This window comes from Euleptes europaea, chromosome 4 (assembly GCF_029931775.1).
Source record: "Euleptes europaea isolate rEulEur1 chromosome 4, rEulEur1.hap1, whole genome shotgun sequence".
NCBI lineage: Eukaryota > Metazoa > Chordata > Lepidosauria > Squamata > Sphaerodactylidae > Euleptes > Euleptes europaea.
The window spans coordinates 47015792-47034959 of NC_079315.1; the positions used below are offsets into that span (position 1 = coordinate 47015792).

The 19168-nt window shown below is 42.4% G+C and overlaps 1 protein-coding gene across 2 annotated transcripts in view; it reads right to left on the reverse strand.

Annotated features, from left to right (window-relative positions):
- Positions 1-226: 226 nt before the first annotated feature.
- VLDLR (very low density lipoprotein receptor) overlaps positions 227-19168 on the reverse strand; it is a 28802-nt gene continuing 9860 nt past the window's right edge. The window contains exons 3-19 of one of the 2 annotated variants that reach the window (XM_056848134.1): positions 17750-17872; positions 16615-16737; positions 15597-15968; positions 15372-15494; positions 14928-15050; positions 14413-14532; positions 14213-14338; positions 11084-11255; positions 10239-10457; positions 9655-9770; positions 9148-9287; positions 8776-8917; positions 3159-3305; positions 1956-2039; positions 1203-1283; positions 856-1025; positions 227-332 (exon numbers count right to left, since the gene is read on the reverse strand). In XM_056848134.1, the coding sequence (XP_056704112.1) occupies positions 297-332; positions 856-1025; positions 1203-1283; positions 1956-2039; positions 3159-3305; positions 8776-8917; positions 9148-9287; positions 9655-9770; positions 10239-10457; positions 11084-11255; positions 14213-14338; positions 14413-14532; positions 14928-15050; positions 15372-15494; positions 15597-15968; positions 16615-16737; positions 17750-17872 (2417 nt within the window). In that variant the 3' untranslated portion in view covers positions 227-296. The remainder of the gene's footprint in view (positions 333-855; positions 1026-1202; positions 1284-1955; positions 2040-3158; positions 3306-8775; positions 8918-9147; positions 9288-9654; positions 9771-10238; positions 10458-11083; positions 11256-14212; positions 14339-14412; positions 14533-14927; positions 15051-15371; positions 15495-15596; positions 15969-16614; positions 16738-17749; positions 17873-19168) is intronic. The other variant, XM_056848133.1, reaches the window with a different exon arrangement.

Consider the following 19168-nt stretch of genomic DNA (forward strand, 5'->3'; position numbering starts at 1 on the left):
TTATTTACAGGTAGTACCTCTATAGGACACATTAATTCAATATGGCTTTTTGGAAAGTGCTTTATACATGGCCAGTGGCAGCAATACTGATTTTCATAAAAAGGTTGCAGTCATCAGTAACTATCAAAAGCTGAATTGTTACACAAAATGGTTCACAACTTTCTATTAGTTTATGAAAATGGTTTGTGAACTTGCTCCATATATCTTCATTCTTCCAGGATGGAAAGGGACCTGTTTAGCCAGCGGCCTGGTTACCATCCAAAAAGGTACAGATCGGGAGGCGATTACTGGAGGACTCAGGACAAGTCATCATCTGTGCTTACAACCGATATCTATTCAGAAGGAAAGGGATGTTGAATTATCCTTGTCATTAATCATGTTTCATTTTATATAGTAAAGTTCTATACAGAGTGAACAAAAAAGCTTTACATCAATGCAAGACCACCTCATTACCAGTTTTGTCAGCCAGCATTAATGCTTAGTGTTTAACCCCTCCAGCTCCAGCAAGGAGGTCTGGTATATTTTACAACAGCTTGGTAGCCTTGTTACATACATCATAACCATGATTAGAGAACACTTCTAGGCAGTGCTCATGATTAGCTAGCTTCTGCAACTTAAGTTGTATTTGACACATTAACTGGAAGCAGCTTTAATTAGATTAGAGCTCAAGAATAAATTTCATTACAAGAGTAGCTGGATGGCACCTTTTTGAGATTGTGGACCTGATATTTTAAGTATTACAGGGGTTATGCAACTTTCCATGGTTTTTCTAAGTCACCTTGTTGACTTAGGTGCCGTGTATCTCAAAGGTGTCATGTATCTCAAAGGAGAGTTAAATACCTGAAATTCACTTACTGCTGGGTATGTGTGTCCCACTGAACTGCTGTGTCTTCCAATGTCTATAGAGAGGTCTTCTTCAGTTGTTTTCAAGTACACTGGGTTGTCAAAGTTCATACTCTTCATGTTCTTGTGCTGCCAGTTACGCCACATGAAGTAGCCACCCACTGCTGCCATTGCTAACAATACTTGAAGAGAAATTGTGACATTTGGCTAGATTGTCTTTAGCCTAGCTCAGATAGCTACTGAGGGGTCATCTCAGTACCAATAGCTACTCTCCCCCCAAAATAAGTTATCTTAGATGGGAAATGGTAGTGCAAAATGTTAGCAAAGAATGCAACATCAACACTATCCTTTATACTCACATACAGGAAGAATAGCCCATGCTGCTGAGGAACTTCTAGCAGAAGCTAGCTCTTCTGACATTGGACTAGTCAGATTTTGTCCTAGGAAACAAAAACCATGGCTTAAAACCCATTTGCAAGACTAAATACATCTGAACATGCTGAAGACTAAGTACAAAAGCCTATAGTTTTACTTAGTAAACAGCTTATATACCAAGTAAACAAGCCCCACTCATCAAGATAACTTATTTCTTATGTGAAGTTGAAAAAAACATTAGCTAGTCTTCTAGAAAACAGAGTTTACAATGTGTTGTGGTATGCCAATTTCATAATTACTCTGAACAGGTAACCTCATCTACTCTTGGGTGCTAGGCAACAGATCTTGTATGACACAACAGGTTAATCAGAAAGGGAGTAGTTAGCTCAGAGCACGGATAGACCAAGTTTAGTCTTGATTCCCTACAGTTTACCAGTGGCTTATTTTTAGAATTAATGAATACATGTACCTACTGGCTGTGTCTTAACTGGCAAGGTTAAATTTGCAAGTACTCCCAGCTGTGCTCTGTTATTCAAGAATTTAAAGGCCTTGATGTATCACACTAGAACTCTAGCCATTACTGATTTAAGAATCCCAGCAGCCACTAGCTTTACCAGACCAAGATCCCCACCACTGACAAACTTTCCACCCACCCCTGCTTTAGAAGTTTGTCTGCATCAATTTATTTTGCTTTATGCTTGCCAATAGATTGCACTGCTCTATGTTAGGACCAATACCTCCAGAAAGGGGTTCAAGTGGTTTTTCTGTTGTACTGCTGTCTTTTGCCTCAGTGTAAGTCACAGTAGTTCCTGCACCTGAAACTAAGTGTAGAGCAAGAGCCCAGTTAAACCCCAGGTTTCTGCAATGTTTTGTGAATATGGAGCACCCATAGCAGATGAATGTGACCATGCATGTTAATGTTTTGACTCCTAGTGTTTGATTTGTGCTATGAATTGCAATTTTGACTGTTGCGAACATAAGTTGCTCAGGTCTTTTGACTAGAAACTTTCAACACAGTAACTCTTGGCTAAACTACAACTGAAGTCTCAGATTGATATCAATAACTTTAATATGGTCCAAGACCAATCTCAGATTGATAAGTGTCATTGAATGGTAGGATTTTATGCACTTCAGATCCAACTGCCCACAAGTAGGCAGCTGCTATGTGGCAAAACTGAATACTATCCAGGATGCTCACTACACAGCATTCCAGAAAGAAATGCAACATTTGATTTCCAGCATTTATACTCATACCTCTGTATTCCTTTGATGAGGGCTAGACTGGGTTAGTGTAATGGACCTAAAATTAGGCCATCTTGTAGCAGACTGGGTGTTTCAAGCAGGTTGCTTTGTAACAAGCAGCAGTCATGGAACAAGATGAATAGCCAATATTTCCTATAGTTTTTTACTCTGCGACTGACCTTCTGCCCATCCTTATTTTACAGGCTATTCTACTGAACTAAGTTAGAGTCCAGCAGCACCTTAAAGGACAACAAACATTTCCAGGGTATAAACTATAAAGTATCTGGGAGTGAGCTTTGACTCACAAAAGCTTATACCCTGGAAAAATTTGTTGGTCTTTCAGGTGTTACTGAACTCAAGTTTTGTTCTATTACTACAGACCAATACAGCTACCCACCTAAATCTACCTACCTGAATGGCAGAGGAAAATTAATTATCTTATGAGCTTGTGGAGCAGGTGGTTTTATTATTTATGTGACAATCTTAAAAAATATTGTGCATGTTCAGCTCCAATAACAGGCCAACGTAAGAGCAAATGGCTAATACAACATGCAATGCCCATGAGTATGCAGAAGCCAGGCATGGAGTTAATGCTGTTGAGTGACCAGGCCCAAAAACACATTTTGTAAGATATTTTACGCAGAAGACAAATCTCAGCTCTGCTAGATTTTTGTGCAGATAAGAAACCATAACAGTACCTCTACATCTTACTCCATTATCGTGTAGTGCAGATCCAACTGGGCATGTGCATGTATACTTTGGAGAGTGTTCATTTATCTGGGGAGCAGGCAGACACAGATATTCACAGCCTCCATTTGCTATACTCTCTTCACACCAGTTCCTTCCTGTGGGTAGCAATGTAACAGGTAAGCTAGAAGCAACAATTATAACTGCAACTTGGTGCAATGGTTCTCATCTGGATGGCAACACTGCCTCCCTCCATAGAATCATAGAGTCTGAAGGGGCGATACAGGCCATCTAGTCCAACCCCCTGCTCAGTGCAGGATCAACCTAGAGCATCCCTGACAAGTGCTTGTCCAGCCTCTGCTTCAAGACTGCCAGTGAGGGGGAGCTCACCACCTTCCTAGGTAGCTGATTCCACTGTTGAACAACTTACTGTAAATTCCCTCCCTAATATCCCCCTGGTCCCACCTACAATTTAAACCCATTATTGTGAGTCCTACCTTCTGCTGCCAACAAGAACAGCTCCCTGCCCTCCTCTAAGTGACAGCTCTTCAAATACTTAAAGAGAGCAATCATGTCCCCCCTCAACCTCCTCTTCTCCAGACTAAACATTCCCAACTCCCTCAGCCTTTCTTCATATAGCTTGGTCTCCAGGCCTTTTATCCTCCTCCTCACTCCTCTGCATCTGCTCCATTCTGTCCATATCCTTTTTGAAGTGAGGCCTCCAGAACTGCACACAATACTCCAAGGTGCAGCCTGACCAATGCAATGTACAGCAGAACTATGATAACTTGTGATTTGGATGTTATGCCTCTGTTGATGCACCCCAAGATTGCATTAGCTTTTTTTTGTCTCTGCATCACACTGGCTGCTCATATTTAACTTACGGTTCACCCGTACACCAAAATCTTGTTCACACACACTGCAGCCCAGAAGTGTATCCCCCATCCAGTATGCATGTCCTTCATTTTTGTTACCCAGATGTAGAACTCGGCACTTTTGCATGTTGAATGGTATCCTGTTCACATCCGCCCACTTTTCTAGTGTGTTCAGATCTTTGTATTCTATCTTCTGGTGTGTTTGCTGCTCCTCCCAATTTGGTGCCATCTGCAAATTTAATTAGTAGTCCTCCACACTCTCATCCAGATCATTTATAAAAATATTGAAAAGTACTGGGCTCAGAACTGAGCCCTGTGTCACCCCACTGGACACTTCTGTCCATTCAGATGATATGCCATTGACAACTACTCTTTGAGTGAGGTTCTGCAACCAGTTCACTATCCACCTAACTGTCCTAGGGTCCATTCCACAGTCCTCTAGTTTACCCATCAGGATATCATGGGAAACCTTGTCAAAATCCTTACTGAAATCCAGGTAAACAACATCAACTGCATTCCCTTGATCCAGTAATCTCGTCACTCTATCAAAGAAGGAAACAAGGTTGGTCTGGCAGGACCTGTTGGGGACAAATCCATGCTGACTTCCCTGGATCACCAAGCTGTTCTTCAGATGCTTGCCTATTGATTTCTTTACTATTTGCTCCAGTATCTTCCCGGGGACAGAAGTCAAACTGACTGGCCTGTAGTTTCCTGGGTCATCGTTCCTCCCTTTTTTGAAAATAGGGATAACATTCACCCCCCTCCAATCTTGTGGCACACCTGTCCTCCAAGAGGTCAAGAAGATGGACAAAGGCTCTGCAAGCTCTCCAGAAAGTTCTTTGAGCACTCTCGGCTGTATACTGTCTGGCCCAGTGAATTTGTACTCATTCAATGCAGCCAGGTGCTTCTCAACCACCTCTCTGTTTATGTCAGCCAGCAGCTCGGATGCTTTGGCTTGCTTACTATCATCTCTAGATGAGCCTGTTCTCTTTTTCAGGGAGAAAGCTGAGGCACAGTAGGCATTGAGCCTTTCTGCTTTCTCTGTCTTCTGTCAGAGTTTCTCCATTTTCACCCAACAGTGGGCCTATGGCCTCTTTTCCTTTGCATTTGCTCTTCATATATCTGAAGAAACTTTTCTTGTTGTAACCTGGCCAGCATCAGCTCACTGTGAGCTTTGGCCTCTCTGATGACTGACCTACAGTGCCTAGCAACCTGCAGATACTCTTCTTTAGAGGTATGCCCTTGCCTCCATTTCTTGAACATTTCCTTTTTCTCCCTTAGCTCTTTATGGAGTTCTTCTAGGGTTGCCAGGTCCCTCTTTGCCATCACGAAGATTTTGGGGGTGGAGCCTGAGGAGGGCGGGGTTTGGAAAGGGCTTCAGTGCCGTAGAGTTCAATTGCCAAAGCGGCCATTTTTCTCCAGGTGATCTGATCTCTATCAGCTGGAGATCAGTTGAATTAGCAGGTGATGTCCTGCTACTACCTGGCAGTTGGCAACCCTAAGTTCTTCATTCATCCACATTGGCTTCTTGGATACTCTACCATGTTTCCTTCTTGTTGGAATAGTGAGGTCCTGAGCTTGCAAGAGCTTTTGTTTTAGGAGAGCCCACCCTTCACTTGCTCCTTTCCCCTCCAGCAGTCTTGTCCATGGAATGATTCTCATCATGCCTCTGAGTTTATTAAAATGTGCCCTGCCAAAAATCTAACAGACATATGTGGCTATAAACTTCCTTGGTCCCCCACAGCAAAAAGAATTCTAGGAGGACATGGTCACTTCTCCCTAAGGTCCCCACCATCTTTATCTCATGTACAATCTCTTGCCTGTTGGTCAATATTAAATTGTGTATGGCCTACCCCCTTGTAGCTACCTCTACCATTTGATGAAGGAAGTTGTCAGCCAGGCAGCTGAGTAACTTGTGTGAGTTCATCTCCCAGCACATATCAAGGAAGTTGAAATCACCCATAACTACATGGTCATGTTGCTTGGATACCTTGTCAATCTGATCAAGGAGGGTAGCATCTTCCTCCTCACACTGGCCAGGAGGTCTGTAGCAGACTCCAGCCACAATATTGTTTGTCCTTCCTACCCTTATCCTCACCCAGATACTTTCCACTGGGCTGTCACCCTCCTCCTCCAGTATTTCTTGACAAGGAAACCCTCTCCTCACATACAGCACCAGTCTGCCACCTGTTCGACCTTTCCACTTGTTCTTAAACAACTCATATCCAACCACTACTACCTTCCAGTCACGGGAATTGTCTCACCAAGTCTCTCTAATGCCTACTAAACCATATTGCAACCCTAGGGTATGCGCAGTGCATGCTCAGGTTCTCACAGTAGAAAAGGCTCATCAGTCTTCAAACAGGAGAAATGCATCCCCAGTGCATGGTTATGTCAAGAGGTGCTAACCTATCATTTTATTATCAGATGCTATATGCTCCCTTGGGTCACCCTACTTGCATTTGTAAACCTCTAGACTGAATATTAAGCAGGGTCCATTCCATTTATTTACTAGCTCCTTTGACCAAAGGTCTTGAGCTTAACCATAACAATACATAAAATAAACCACCACCAAATAATCAATTTACAATACCCAATATATAGTTAAAGTTAAAACACAGTAACTGTAATTACTAAACATATCACTAATACCATAACAATGTATTCCCCCTGAACCAGCCTCATTGAACTGGGATCATTCAAATCATAACATTTAATCCAACATTCATCTTGCAGCCTACATGCTTATTTTATTTTGACGTTTAAGCGACATCACCTCCCACAAAAATCTTGCAACAGAACTAGTTATATCAGGGTGAATCTCCCATTATGGGGGTTATCACCCAGGACTCTAAAGTTTATATTTAGACAATATTGAGTAATCCAATGCAACCTAGGAGCTGACCAGTGTTGACAAACAATAAAAGATGGTGCAGAGTCCCAGTATCTCCAGATTTATATTCACAAACTCGGTCAGAATAGGGAATTTTTGCAAAATGACCGGACAATTCTGCAGTTGGACAAGAATTTAGTCTGGCGAGCATAAAGGCACGTCTATGGCCTGGGATTGTCAGCAGGCTCACACAGGAGGGCACGGTCTCAGGCAGGGGAATCACCAGTGCAAGAGGAGAACATAAGCGCCTAGCATGGAATGTGGTGCTAACACACTCAAGGTTTCTCACCCTTGACCTTTAGTTTAAGCGCTTAGCAAAGTTTAAGTTGTTAAAAACTAATGGTGGGAGATCAAGCAGTACCAGTTTGCTATCTATATATCTTCCCCACGTCCCTCTGTAATTATCCTCCTTTAATCTATATAACAGGCCCCCTTGGGTGTTAGAAGTTGAGTAGAAAACATTCAGCCTTAATTTGGAGGCAGCAATCCAGGCCCTAGCTTCAAAAGAACACTGTGCAAGTTCCATTCTAAGTGTTGTTCCTGCCACACACTTTGGAGAGCCTGTCAAACGCCGCAGAAAATGTATAAGTATGTTATCAATAGACTCCGTAACTTCGTTAATCCAAATGGAAGCTCCAAATAAAAACTGAGGGAAACGCCAAATAAAAACTTGGCATTAAAAGCTGTAATAGCCATAGGAACATATTGGCCTCCCCTGGAATAAAAGAACCTTAACAAAGCTTTCAAATTTACTTTGAGTTTTATTTGCCAAGCTAAGATGAGGTCTCCAAGACAAATTTCAACTAAAATTAACTCCCAAATATTTAAATTGGGACACCATCTCTAATTCCCCCCTCAACTTTCCATGGATTTCATTTTGCTTTGATCTTCGAGAAAACCATTACTTTTGATTTATTATAGTTAACTGATAGGTTTATTTATTGATTATTGCAATCGGGAGAGTATTATTTATTGATTATTGCAATCGGGAGAGTATTAATAGTCTTACGAAGGCCCACCTCAGATCTAGACAAAAGAACGGTATCATCCGCATAAAGCAAAATAGGAACCTCATGACCAGCTAATATTGGTGCATGATGAGCTGTCTTTTGGATAAATGGAATCACATCATTAAAATAGAAATTAAACAGCATGGAAGCCAAAAGACAACCTTGTTTCACCCCCTTTAAGAGGTGAATGCTATGAGTAAGTTGGCCATCAGCTCCACAATGGACCTGAGTGGTAGGGTTCTCATAAAAGATTACTCTGGCTGATTTTTAAGCTTTATCTATGGTTGTGGTTTTTAATTTAGCCCACAATCGGCCTCTAGGCACTGAATCAAAAGCTGCCCTTAAATCCATAAAGGCAACATACAAGGAGCCCCCTGGATATGAGGAATACTTAACTGCAAGATGATATAATATAAGACTATGTTCCAAGACAGAGGTGCCTTTCCTAAACCCGGTTTGTTTAGGATGTATTATTGCTTTGGTTTCTAGCCAGTTTGATAATTTCGACTGCAAGAAGGCTGCATATACATTACCTATTGATGAAAGCAAACTAATAGGACGATAGTTTTTAGGATATTTTTTTTGGTCTTTTTTTTGTAAAGCAGCACAATTATTGCATGTTTCCATGCTACGGGAATATCTCCTGTGTTATTTATTTGCGTGAAAAGTGAGGCCAAAATGAGGCTCCACCAAGACAGATTTGCTTTCAGAAGGTCAACCGGAATTAAATCAGGGCCTGGAGCTTTAAGCAGGATATGAAAGATGGGCCAGCTATTAGCCTCATTGGCCTCTCGGCAACCAGAAGTCAGCCCTGCTAATAATGCTATACAATTGACTCCACTGACATTACCTGTAGGCTGCACAAGTTCATGATACACTATGAGATCCTGAGCATCATTCAAGTTGTTTACTAACGTTGCCACTTCAGCTCCTGTGAACTTATTTGCACCATACAGTGCATCATTTTCCCCATCGAGCCAGAAGACACGATCCTGGGATACAAAAAGATTTTTCAGTATGTAGGATTGTTTTCTGCATTTCTAATTACCCTGTTTAGAATCAAGTTAACACATACCTTAGAAATATGTAGAGTACTCTCACTTGTGTAACATATTCAGTGCCCTCTTCTATTACTTTCATAAGTCTCACTGTACAAATTTTGCATCTCAAATTAAACTCTTGCCATTACCGAACCCATGTCATTGTAAGTTTTTATTCATACCTCAAATATTGTCAGAGAAAGGGGATGAGCAAGAAATTCATGAGACTGCAGCACAACCCTACGATCTTGGCCATTCATATCCACACTGGACAGTGTATGCAGTTTAGCATCAACCCAGTAGAGACGATTCTTTACAAGATCTAAAGAGAAGGATAAAACATCAGCACAGTTGAAGTCATGATTTAGCAAGAGCTTGCCTATTTGATTTAATGCATTTAAGTTTGGACTCATTAAGCTTTCCAATAATGCCTTTAAGTAATGGGCACAGTTAAGGCCAACACAAAGGCTGTACTTAACTAAGTCTTGTTTCAGAACAATGCCAAAACTCAAGACCACTACAAAAAGGCAAGGCATACCCAAAGGCTGACTACTAGCTATATTTGCAGTGGGTGAGGTGTATAGCTTTGAAGTCTAGTTCCACATCCCAGCAATGCTTTCTTAAAACACAAATTCTACTTCATCAGCAGTTCCAGGAATTTTTTAAAAAATAATTCCAAGGTAACATACCTAGTGCTATCCCAAGCGGCCACTCGATTGCTGTTACAATCTGCTGCCTGGCAAGACCATTCATCCCTGCTTTTTCAATTTTGGCTGGTTCACCCCAATCAGACCAATACATGAAGCTGTAAGAAAAACAGTGCATCACTATGAGCCTTCCTGCAGGAGTCTAGTTCTTGCTTTACCAACTGCCACTGGTAGCCATTTTATCCACAAAGGGGCAGCCATCTCTAATGCAGCATTTGTTGCATGGAAATTTGTTTTTTCTAGCACCAGTGAACTATGTTAATGAATGAAATGTGAAGCTTCTCTGCTTTCATCTCTGCCTTCACCTCTGCATGTTTGTTAGTGACTGCTGTTTTTCCTTCCTCACCATGTCATTTAGTAGCTCTACACCATCAGAAGTAGCTATGAAATCACAAGACTCAGTAACGTTTGGTGGCTTTACTCAGTCTCCTCAAATTGTATGAACTTATTCATTATCACCAATACTTGTACATAAATACCTTGATACAGCACTTGAAACCACTTCAGGCTTCAGATGGACCCAAGGCTCAGCTTCCAGAATGCACAAGAATCTTTGTGATGCTCACCCAGAAAGAGGATCCACAGCAATTGAGGCCAGCTCTTTGAAATCTGTGTCAAACAGGATCTTCCTTTTTGTACCAAGAAGGTTAGCCACCAATATTGAGTTGGAATCAATCCAGTAGATGTTCTTATAAATCCAGTCAATGGCAATGTCTCCAGGACTCTGCACATCATCCGTGGTCCTAAAGATCTTGCCGACTCTGTCATGAGAATCAACGGAGGCACTGGGAAGGAGAGGAATTCTGTGAGTCTGGGTATACCCTGCTAGATTTTAAGCACACTGATAATTTATTCTTTGCTTTTGTTATACTATATTTAGAGTAAATCCCATTTGGCAATTGCCTAGGCATATGATAACCCAAGATGTTACAATTCTGGGATCCAGGATTGCATAGGTACTTCAACTTAAATTGCCATTTAACATAAGCTAGATAGTTTTTCCATCACTAACTTTGCCATCAATTTGGGCATAGCTGCTGAAACAAGCTCCTGATTTGAAGACAAGAGGATTTGCTGCCTGTATCTAGACTACATAGGCCACTGGGTTTTTTTTCTTGGAACTGATCTTGGACAAGAATGGTGCTCTACTGCACCAAGTGATCAAGGTGTATTTAACACAAACCTCTTTACTACCACCTGAAAACTGAAGTGCATATTCTTCTCCAAGAGCTGTATTAATTCTGGGCATGTTTACTGGGTGACCATCAAGATCAGTGCAGTATCAGGGCAAAGAGGGCAAATTCTGTATTAATTTGAGATTTATGGTCCTTATATCAGATATCAAAATACTCAGCTTACTTGAACTTCCATGACCCTCCTTTTATGTTCCATCTTACAGGGAACCACTTACCTGAAGACACCCTTCAGCACAAAGTCTGCCCAGAAGAGTTTATGCTCTGTCATATCTGCATCCAGACTAATAACATGTCTTAAGTTTTCCACAATCTGGATATATTCATTTCTCTCCAGGCCAAACTTTCTGATGTCATGGCGATTACTGAATAGCAGACATGGTTCTCTTCCTGTAACAACAGTTTAAATTTAAACGTTTTCAAAGAAACGGGACATGGTGGTCATGGGAGATTTTAATTACCCAGATATCTGTTGGAAGTCCAACTCTGCTAAAAATGCAAGATCCAATACATTCCTGACTTTTCTTGCTGGTAACTTCATATCCCAGAAAGTGGACAGGGAAACAAGGGGGTCTGCTATCTTAGACTTGATTCTCACCAACAAGGAAGAACTGGTTGATGAGGTTAAAGTAGCAGGCACCCTAGGTAGTAGTGACCATGTAATCTTGGAATTTACAATCTTGGGGAAAGGAAAAACTGTACGTAGTCAGGCATATAGACTGGACTTTAGGAAAGCAAATTTTAACAAACTTAAACTTATGCTGGATAGAACCCCATGGTCAGAAATGCTTAAGGAGAAGGGAATACAAGAAGGGTGGGAGTTTCTTAAAAATGAAATACTGAAGTCACAATCATAAACCACTCCTATGAGAAGGAAAAATGGGAGGAGCCTAAATAGGCCAGGGTGGCTCCATAAACAGCTTTTTAAAGAATTTAGAAATAAAGACTCATTTAAGAAGTGGAAGGAGGGCCTTATAACCAAAGATGAATATAAACAAATAACAATGCTTGTAGGGAGAGTATTAGGAAAGCTAAAGCTCAGTATGAGCTTAGGCTAGTGAGAGATGCTAAACACAACAAAAAAGGGTTATTTTCCTATGTACAGAGTAAGAATAAGAACAAGGACATAAGCCCACTGTGGGGACTAGAAAGTGAGGGGGTTACCGCATTATGTATTCCCACAGATGTATTAAGAGTTTGAAAATGTTATAAAAAATACTGTTCGCACTTTGTTTGGCCCCTTTAGCTGTGAAGACATCATCCAACCATTTCTTAGCCGTGGCATCCAAAACCCCTTTTAAAGCAATGTTTTTAATAACATTTTCAGACTCTTAATACATTGCTGGGAATACATAATGCGGTAACCCCTGAAATTGTAAAAGGAGATGAAGAGGGCAGAACTGCTCAGTTCCTACTTTTCCTTGTGAGGGAAACGGTGCTCAACATGGCATAAACAGAACACATGAGGGAAGGGAGTTGCAGCCTAGTATTAGCATTGGGGTAGTGCACAAACACCTAGTTTCTTTAAATGAAACTAAGTCCTCAGGGCCAGATAAATTGCATCCAAGAGTACTTAAAGAACTTGCAGATGTAATTTGAGCCTCTGTCCATTATTTTTGAGAATTCTTGGAGAACAGGTGAAGTGCCAGAAGACTGGAGGTGGGCAAATGTTGTCCCCATCTTCAAGAAGGGGATAAAGGAGGACCCGGGTAACTATCGACCCATCAGCTTGACGCCTATACTGGGAAAAGTTTTGGAACAAATCATCAAACAGTCAGTTCTTGAGCATTTAGAAAGGATGGACCTGATTACTAAGAGCCAGCATGGGTTTCTCAAGAACAAGTCATGTCAGACTAATCTTATCTCCTTTTTTGAGAAAGTTACTACCTTGCTGGATCAGGGGAATGCTGTAGGCATAGTTTATCTATATTTCAGTAGGGCTTTTGATAAGGTTCCCCATAATATTCTTGTTGACAAATTGGGAAAATGTGATTTAGATCCTGTTACTGTAATGTGGATCTGTAATTGGTTGACAGATCACACCCAAAGAGTGCTTGTTAATGGTTCCTCATCCACTTGGAGAGGAATGACTAGTGGAGTTCCTCAGGGATCTGTGCTGGGCCCTGTTTTGTTCAACATCTTTATAAATGATTTGGATGAAGGAACAGAGGGCATACTTATTAAATTTGCAGATGATACTAAATTGGGAGGGGGAGCAAATATGGTAGAAGACAGAGCCAGGATAAAGGATGATCTTCTCAGGCTGGAGAATTGGGCTAAAACCAATAAAATGCATTTCAACAGAGATAAATGTAAAGTTGTGCATTTAGGTAGGAAAAATCAAATGCATAATTATAGGATGGAGGAGACTTGTCTTAGCAATAATGTGTGTGAAAAGGATCCTGGGGTCTTAGTAGACCAAACACTGAACATGAGTCAGCAGTGTGATGCGGTAGCTAAAAAGGCAAATGCGATCTTAGGCTGCATTAACAGAAGTATAGTGTCCAGATCACGTGAAGTGATAGTATTGCTTTACTTTGTTTTGGTTAGATCTCACCTAGAGTATTGTGTTCAGTTTTGGGCACCGTAATTTAAGAAGGATGTAGACAAGCTGGACTGTGTCTAGAGGAGGGCAACAAAGATGGAGAGGGGTCTGGAGACGAAGTCCTATGAGGAAAGGTTGAAGGAGCTGGGTATGTTTAGCCTGAAGAGGAGAAGACTGAGAGGGGATATGATAACCATCTTCAAGTACTTGAAGGGCTGTCATATAGAGGATGGTGCCGAGTTGTTTTCTGTTGCCCCAGAAGGTTGGACCAGAACCAACGGGTTGAAATTAAATCAAAAGTTTCCATCTAGACATTAAGAAGAATTTTCTAACAGTTCCTCAGTGGAACAGGCTTCCTTGGGAGGTGGTAAGCACTCCTTCCCTGGAGGTTTTAAAACATAGGTTAGATGGCAATGCTGATTTTATGACCTTAGGAAGATCATGAGAGGGAGGGCATCTTGGCCATCTTCTGGGCATGGAGTAGGGGTCAGTGGGGGTCTGCGTTGGAGGTAGTTGTGAATTTCCTGCATTGTGCAGAGGGTTGGACTAGATGATCCTGGTGGTCCCTTCCAACTCAATGATTCTATGAGATCAAGTGCTAGATGTTAAGGTTTTAGAGTCAGATTGTGTAGGAACAGGTTTACTGTGAACATACCAAGGGAAAGGCTGTAGCTCAGTGATAGAGCAACTGCTTGGCATGCTAAATGTCCCAGGTTCAATCCCCAACATCTCAAGTTAAAGAAACGGAACTCAGGGGTTTGTAGACTAGCAGTTGCTTTGTTGCATACTTTGAGATACTTACCAACAGCTTTACACACTCCAGTAGCCAAATCCATCTGATACCCACGGCTGCATTCACATTTATAACCTCCTTTCAGGTTTATACAGATTTGACTGCAGATACCAGGATTCTGGCATTCATCAATATCTAGAAGAGGGACACAGTTTAGCCTCATTACCTTGTATACCACCACTGCCACTCCACTGACATAGCTTCTTTACCTCCGCAGGTTTTTCTGTCTATTAGCTCAAATCCAGCAGGGCAGTCACATTCATAACCAATAGGCAGGTCTCTGCAGATGTGTGAGCAGCCACCATTGTTCACCAGGCATTCATTTACATCTGGAAGAGAAATTGAAGTTAGGAATCCTACTTGCCCCTTCCAAGCACAGCTGATCTGTACACGATACTTGAATCCCTTACAAAAATATGGTTGTGTCCGTAATGAATCTGCCACAAGGGGTAGGGAGGGAGATCCAGAGAATATGCTGGTGGATTGAGACCAGTCAGAGCTGGGTGTTGCTTGAGTGTTTAGTCGGAAAGATAATAGACCACCTAGCTTGTTTGGAGCCAGAAAGTGTCAAGCAACTGCTGATGTAGTTCAACTATATTTAGATCTCTGTACACTTTGAGTAGGATCTTATTCCCATCAGACCAAGCTATTGTTCAATCCTCAACTGAAGAAACAGACAGTTGACCCTATCATTATGATTAATTTGCTTAAGGCTGTAACTTACTGCATTCGTTCAGTGGTTCATCACTCCAGTCTCGGCAGTCTAGTTGCTGGTCACATACCCTGCTGGATTCTATGCACTCCCCATTCCTGCACTTGAATTTATTAGGTCCACTGCACTGGACAGCTGGAGGTGGGAGAGAAGAGGTACTGCAGTCAGGAACAGTCTGTTCCCATGCTGTGCAACTAAGCCATTTTATCACTAGTATGGACTGCCACATAATTTTTTGTTCCTCAAACATTGGGAAGAGACCATGAAGAGTTTTGGGCTACAGTGGAAGCCCACCCCTAGAAATGCCTAGGTCAAGAAACCATGCTTTGAACGCCAGAGTTCCACTTTACAGCCACCAAAAGGTTATCTAGTGGAGACTGTTTCTAGGCCAATTTCCTACTGTTCAGGCCATAAGCCATCATGGCTTTGGTACTAGCCAGCTCCATTTTTACTAACCTGTTTTACAGTTTATTTCATCAGAGCCATCTACACAGTCCCTTACTCCATTACATTGCCTGGTACCATGGATACAGCTGCCATCGTCACATTTGAATTGGTCAGGTCTACATGTCAGAGAAGCTAGAAGAGAAAGTGTGTTGATGTTAGCAACCAATTCAGCTCCTCTTCAGAGCCAGGGAACAAGAGTCTTCCCTTCACAGAGAACAGAAGTCTGTTACTCACGGCAATTGATCTCATCACTTCCATCCTTGCAGTCAGTGTCCCCATCGCAACGCCATTTGCCTTGAATACATTCCCCTGTCCCACACTGCATTTCATTTGGGCTGCATGTTGCAGAATGGAGAGGTGGACGGCCACACTGCTCTAGAGATTCATCCGACACATCAGGACAGTCTACATCACCATCACATACCCAGTTACCTGGGATACAGGTAGTGCTTTTGCACTGGAACATATTAGGTGCACAGGTAGGTGGTGCACAGTCCACTTCATCACTACCATCACTGCAGTCATCTTGACCATTACAGGCAAAGTTCTTGGAGATACATTGCCCATTGGCACACGTGAATTCTTCTGCACTGCAAGTTACATTGGCTAAAAGGGAAGCACAAAAATAAGATTAACCATAAAGAAAGGTAGGCTATAAATGCTTTTAATAAATATTGACCAAGTAGCATTGTTTTCCAGTTTGGCACTTTGTTACCTACAGGTAGACTACAGTGACCAGGTTAATTTTATATCAAGGATGCTGTAGCCCAGAAATCCTCAATGTGGTACTAGAGGCATAATGGCACCCACTAATCCGCTTCTCAATACCCATTTGTTCCTCTGCCTCCTCACAATTAATCCTAACAGGTATGAAGTGAGGCACAACAGTCAGCTAGGCAGCAGCAGCTACCCTGGCTGCTTCAGATGCTGGACAGAGGTCAGGTAGAGAACTGAGGAGGGTAGAAAGTAATTTCCTGGGAACTCCTTGCTGGCAGCCTGGTTCCTTCTGCACTGGTAGATCCATTATAGTTACTGCTTTTTTTCTCTTCCCTTTCCACCTAGCTGCTTCCTCCTTTGTTTAATGGTATCATCTCTCTCAGGTATCTGTTAGCTTACCTGGGAATCATTACAAACCACAAAGAGTTGCTTTGCTGCCTTGATGGAGCAGCACTGCTCCTGCCAATCACTATGTCGTCCTTGATCTGTTTCAGAAACATGGCTATGTCATCCATCGCAATCTACTCAGGCTTACCACAGTTGTCTTCATCTTCACCATTATCACAATCATTTTCACCATCACATCTCCAGGACACTGGGACACACTGAGTTGATCGAGCACCACAGCTGATTTCACTTAGCCGACATGTTCTCATGTCTGTTGAGACAGGATTAAGATTAATGTTAAAGGATGGCTTTCTGGTCTGTTTAGGTAAATTAGACAATCTACTTGGGGAAGCCTGCCTATCTACTTGGGGAAGACCTTTAGAAGGAAAGGCTTGTTCAAGAAGGCATTTGGATCACTGGGTGCAGGGGAAAAGAAAATGGGCTTCTCTGTATTTTTATTCCATGTATTGTATTGATACATTTAACCCAATTCAAGAGCCCTATTAGGGTGAGTAAAGCATTTGTGAGTAATACCATTTCTGAGCTAGAATTTACTGCTTATGCAAGGTTATTTGTCAACACCAGCTGTGCCCAACCTTTTGAGCCTGTGGGCATGTTTGGAATTCTGCCACAGCATGGTGGGCACAGCAACAAAATGGCAGCCGTAGGAGGTGGAGCCAGCCGCAAAGTGATTGCCACAGCTTCACTTCAGTATAGATCATCATGCTGTGGTGGCAGTTGCTGCCAAAGCAACACCTAAAAAATCTGCACAGACAATCAAGCCTCCAATAGTCAGAAGCCTTGCTGCGCAAAAGCCCTACCTAGCCCCACTCACTTCCTAAAAATACTTGGTTGACACCAGAAAAAGTGTTGGAAGGTGCCGGTGCCCACAGACACCATGCTGGGGATCCCTGGTCAACACTATATGACTGCTTGAAAACTGATTTTCACTTATGAGAACTTAAGTTATTGTCTTAAGCATGAGGATAAAAATTGTGTTCTTGAAGTCTGCAAACACAGTTTAAGGTTGTAGGAGGCAGCTTAAGACTTGAATGGAAGTTGTAGGAGGCAGCTTAAAATGCAGAGGTCCAAACAAATTTTCTATTAGATGTTAAGATACTATTGCCATAATACATCTACTTGGAAGTAGGCATGCTACATTTCATCTTTCTATAAATTGTATACTACAGAGGAAAATAGCATGCCAAATACACAAATCTGCCACTTCCTTTTAAGACTGGTAATATACTGGTGACTATTAGTATAAGGGCTTGTCTACTCACGGCACAGCTCAGGGCTTTCATCAGACCCATCTTCACAGTCAGGATCTCCATCACACTGCCATCTGTTTGGTATACACTGCCCACTGTTGCATACAAAATTTGATGCTGAACATGTCTTCTTCACTGTAAGGAAAGTGAAGCTATATGTCAACTTGGCCGAACAGCTCACTGTATGCTTTTGAATGCTCTGCTTTCAGCTACCTCAGTTATTTTTTTCTAGTTACAAAGGCAGTCATAAGTATTGCCATTCTACCCTAAAGGGATGATTAACATATATGGCAAAGCCACAGTTGGATTTATAGCATCTGGCAGTAGTAAACAGACTCCAATACACATTGTGTGTGTGTGTGTAAAGTGCCTTCAAGTCGCAGCCGACTTATGGCGACCCCTTTTGGGGTTTTCATGGCAAGAGACTAACAGAGGTAGTTTGCCAGTGCCTTCCTCTACACAGCAACCCTGGTATTCCTTGGTGGTCTTGAAGTGTCTATGAATAAGTTCCCAGCATTCACATGGACACGGGAATGAGCAGACACGCAAGCACCAAGCAAAGCCCCTTCCCCCCTCCCTTCACTTGAAGTGCCTGAAAGCAGCACACACACAGCCCGCTCAGACCCTCCTCTCCAAGGCTGAAGCTCTCCCCTCCTTTCCCCCTGCTCAGGGACATGCGGAACTCTTATCTGACATAAGGTACACTGTATTCCCCGGCTAGTGAAACTGACAAGCTAAGACGCGCCTGCGCTTAGAGAATTACTGATGTATTGCAAATGGAGAACAATGCACAACGAAGCATCACATGTTCGAAATGTAACTTTATTGTAAAACGTAGTTGCCTGAAGGTTATAAATCTTACTGCTTGCCTCTTTGAGGTGTGTGTAGTCCCCCCCTGCCATTTGGGTGCGGAGTTACACACCTGGTTCTACCTTTAATCAAATAAAGAGCTGTTAGTTTCATCCAACCTCCTCTCAATTGTCTGTCATTGGTCTCTATGGATAATTGGGGTGCAACATTTCTGGCGCCCAATGTGGGGCAACAAAGCTGTGGGCTTTACCCCCAAACTCATCCCAACCTCGTTGGCACAGGAAGCCCGTGTTTAGGTCTTCCCTGCCTTTGGCAAGCAGCTTTCCCGGAGAAAACTCCCAGTTGGAAATCTGGTTCTCGAGTGCGCACCCGGCTTTATTTTGGTCGGCGAGAATCCACTCTCCGAGGGGACGGCAGGCCTGGTGAACTGCTTACCCGAACGCCCTGCCAGCAAAGGAGGTTGCCCACAGCTGGGAAGGAACGAGCACGAATCGCGATTCATTCTGTAAGTATAGCTGGTGAAATAAGAGTACAGCACATAACTCCTGTGTGTGAGTGGAGGCAGCTAAGTGTCAATATGCAGATCCTGATCGTGTTGTGTGCGAGGGAAGGGGCCAGGCT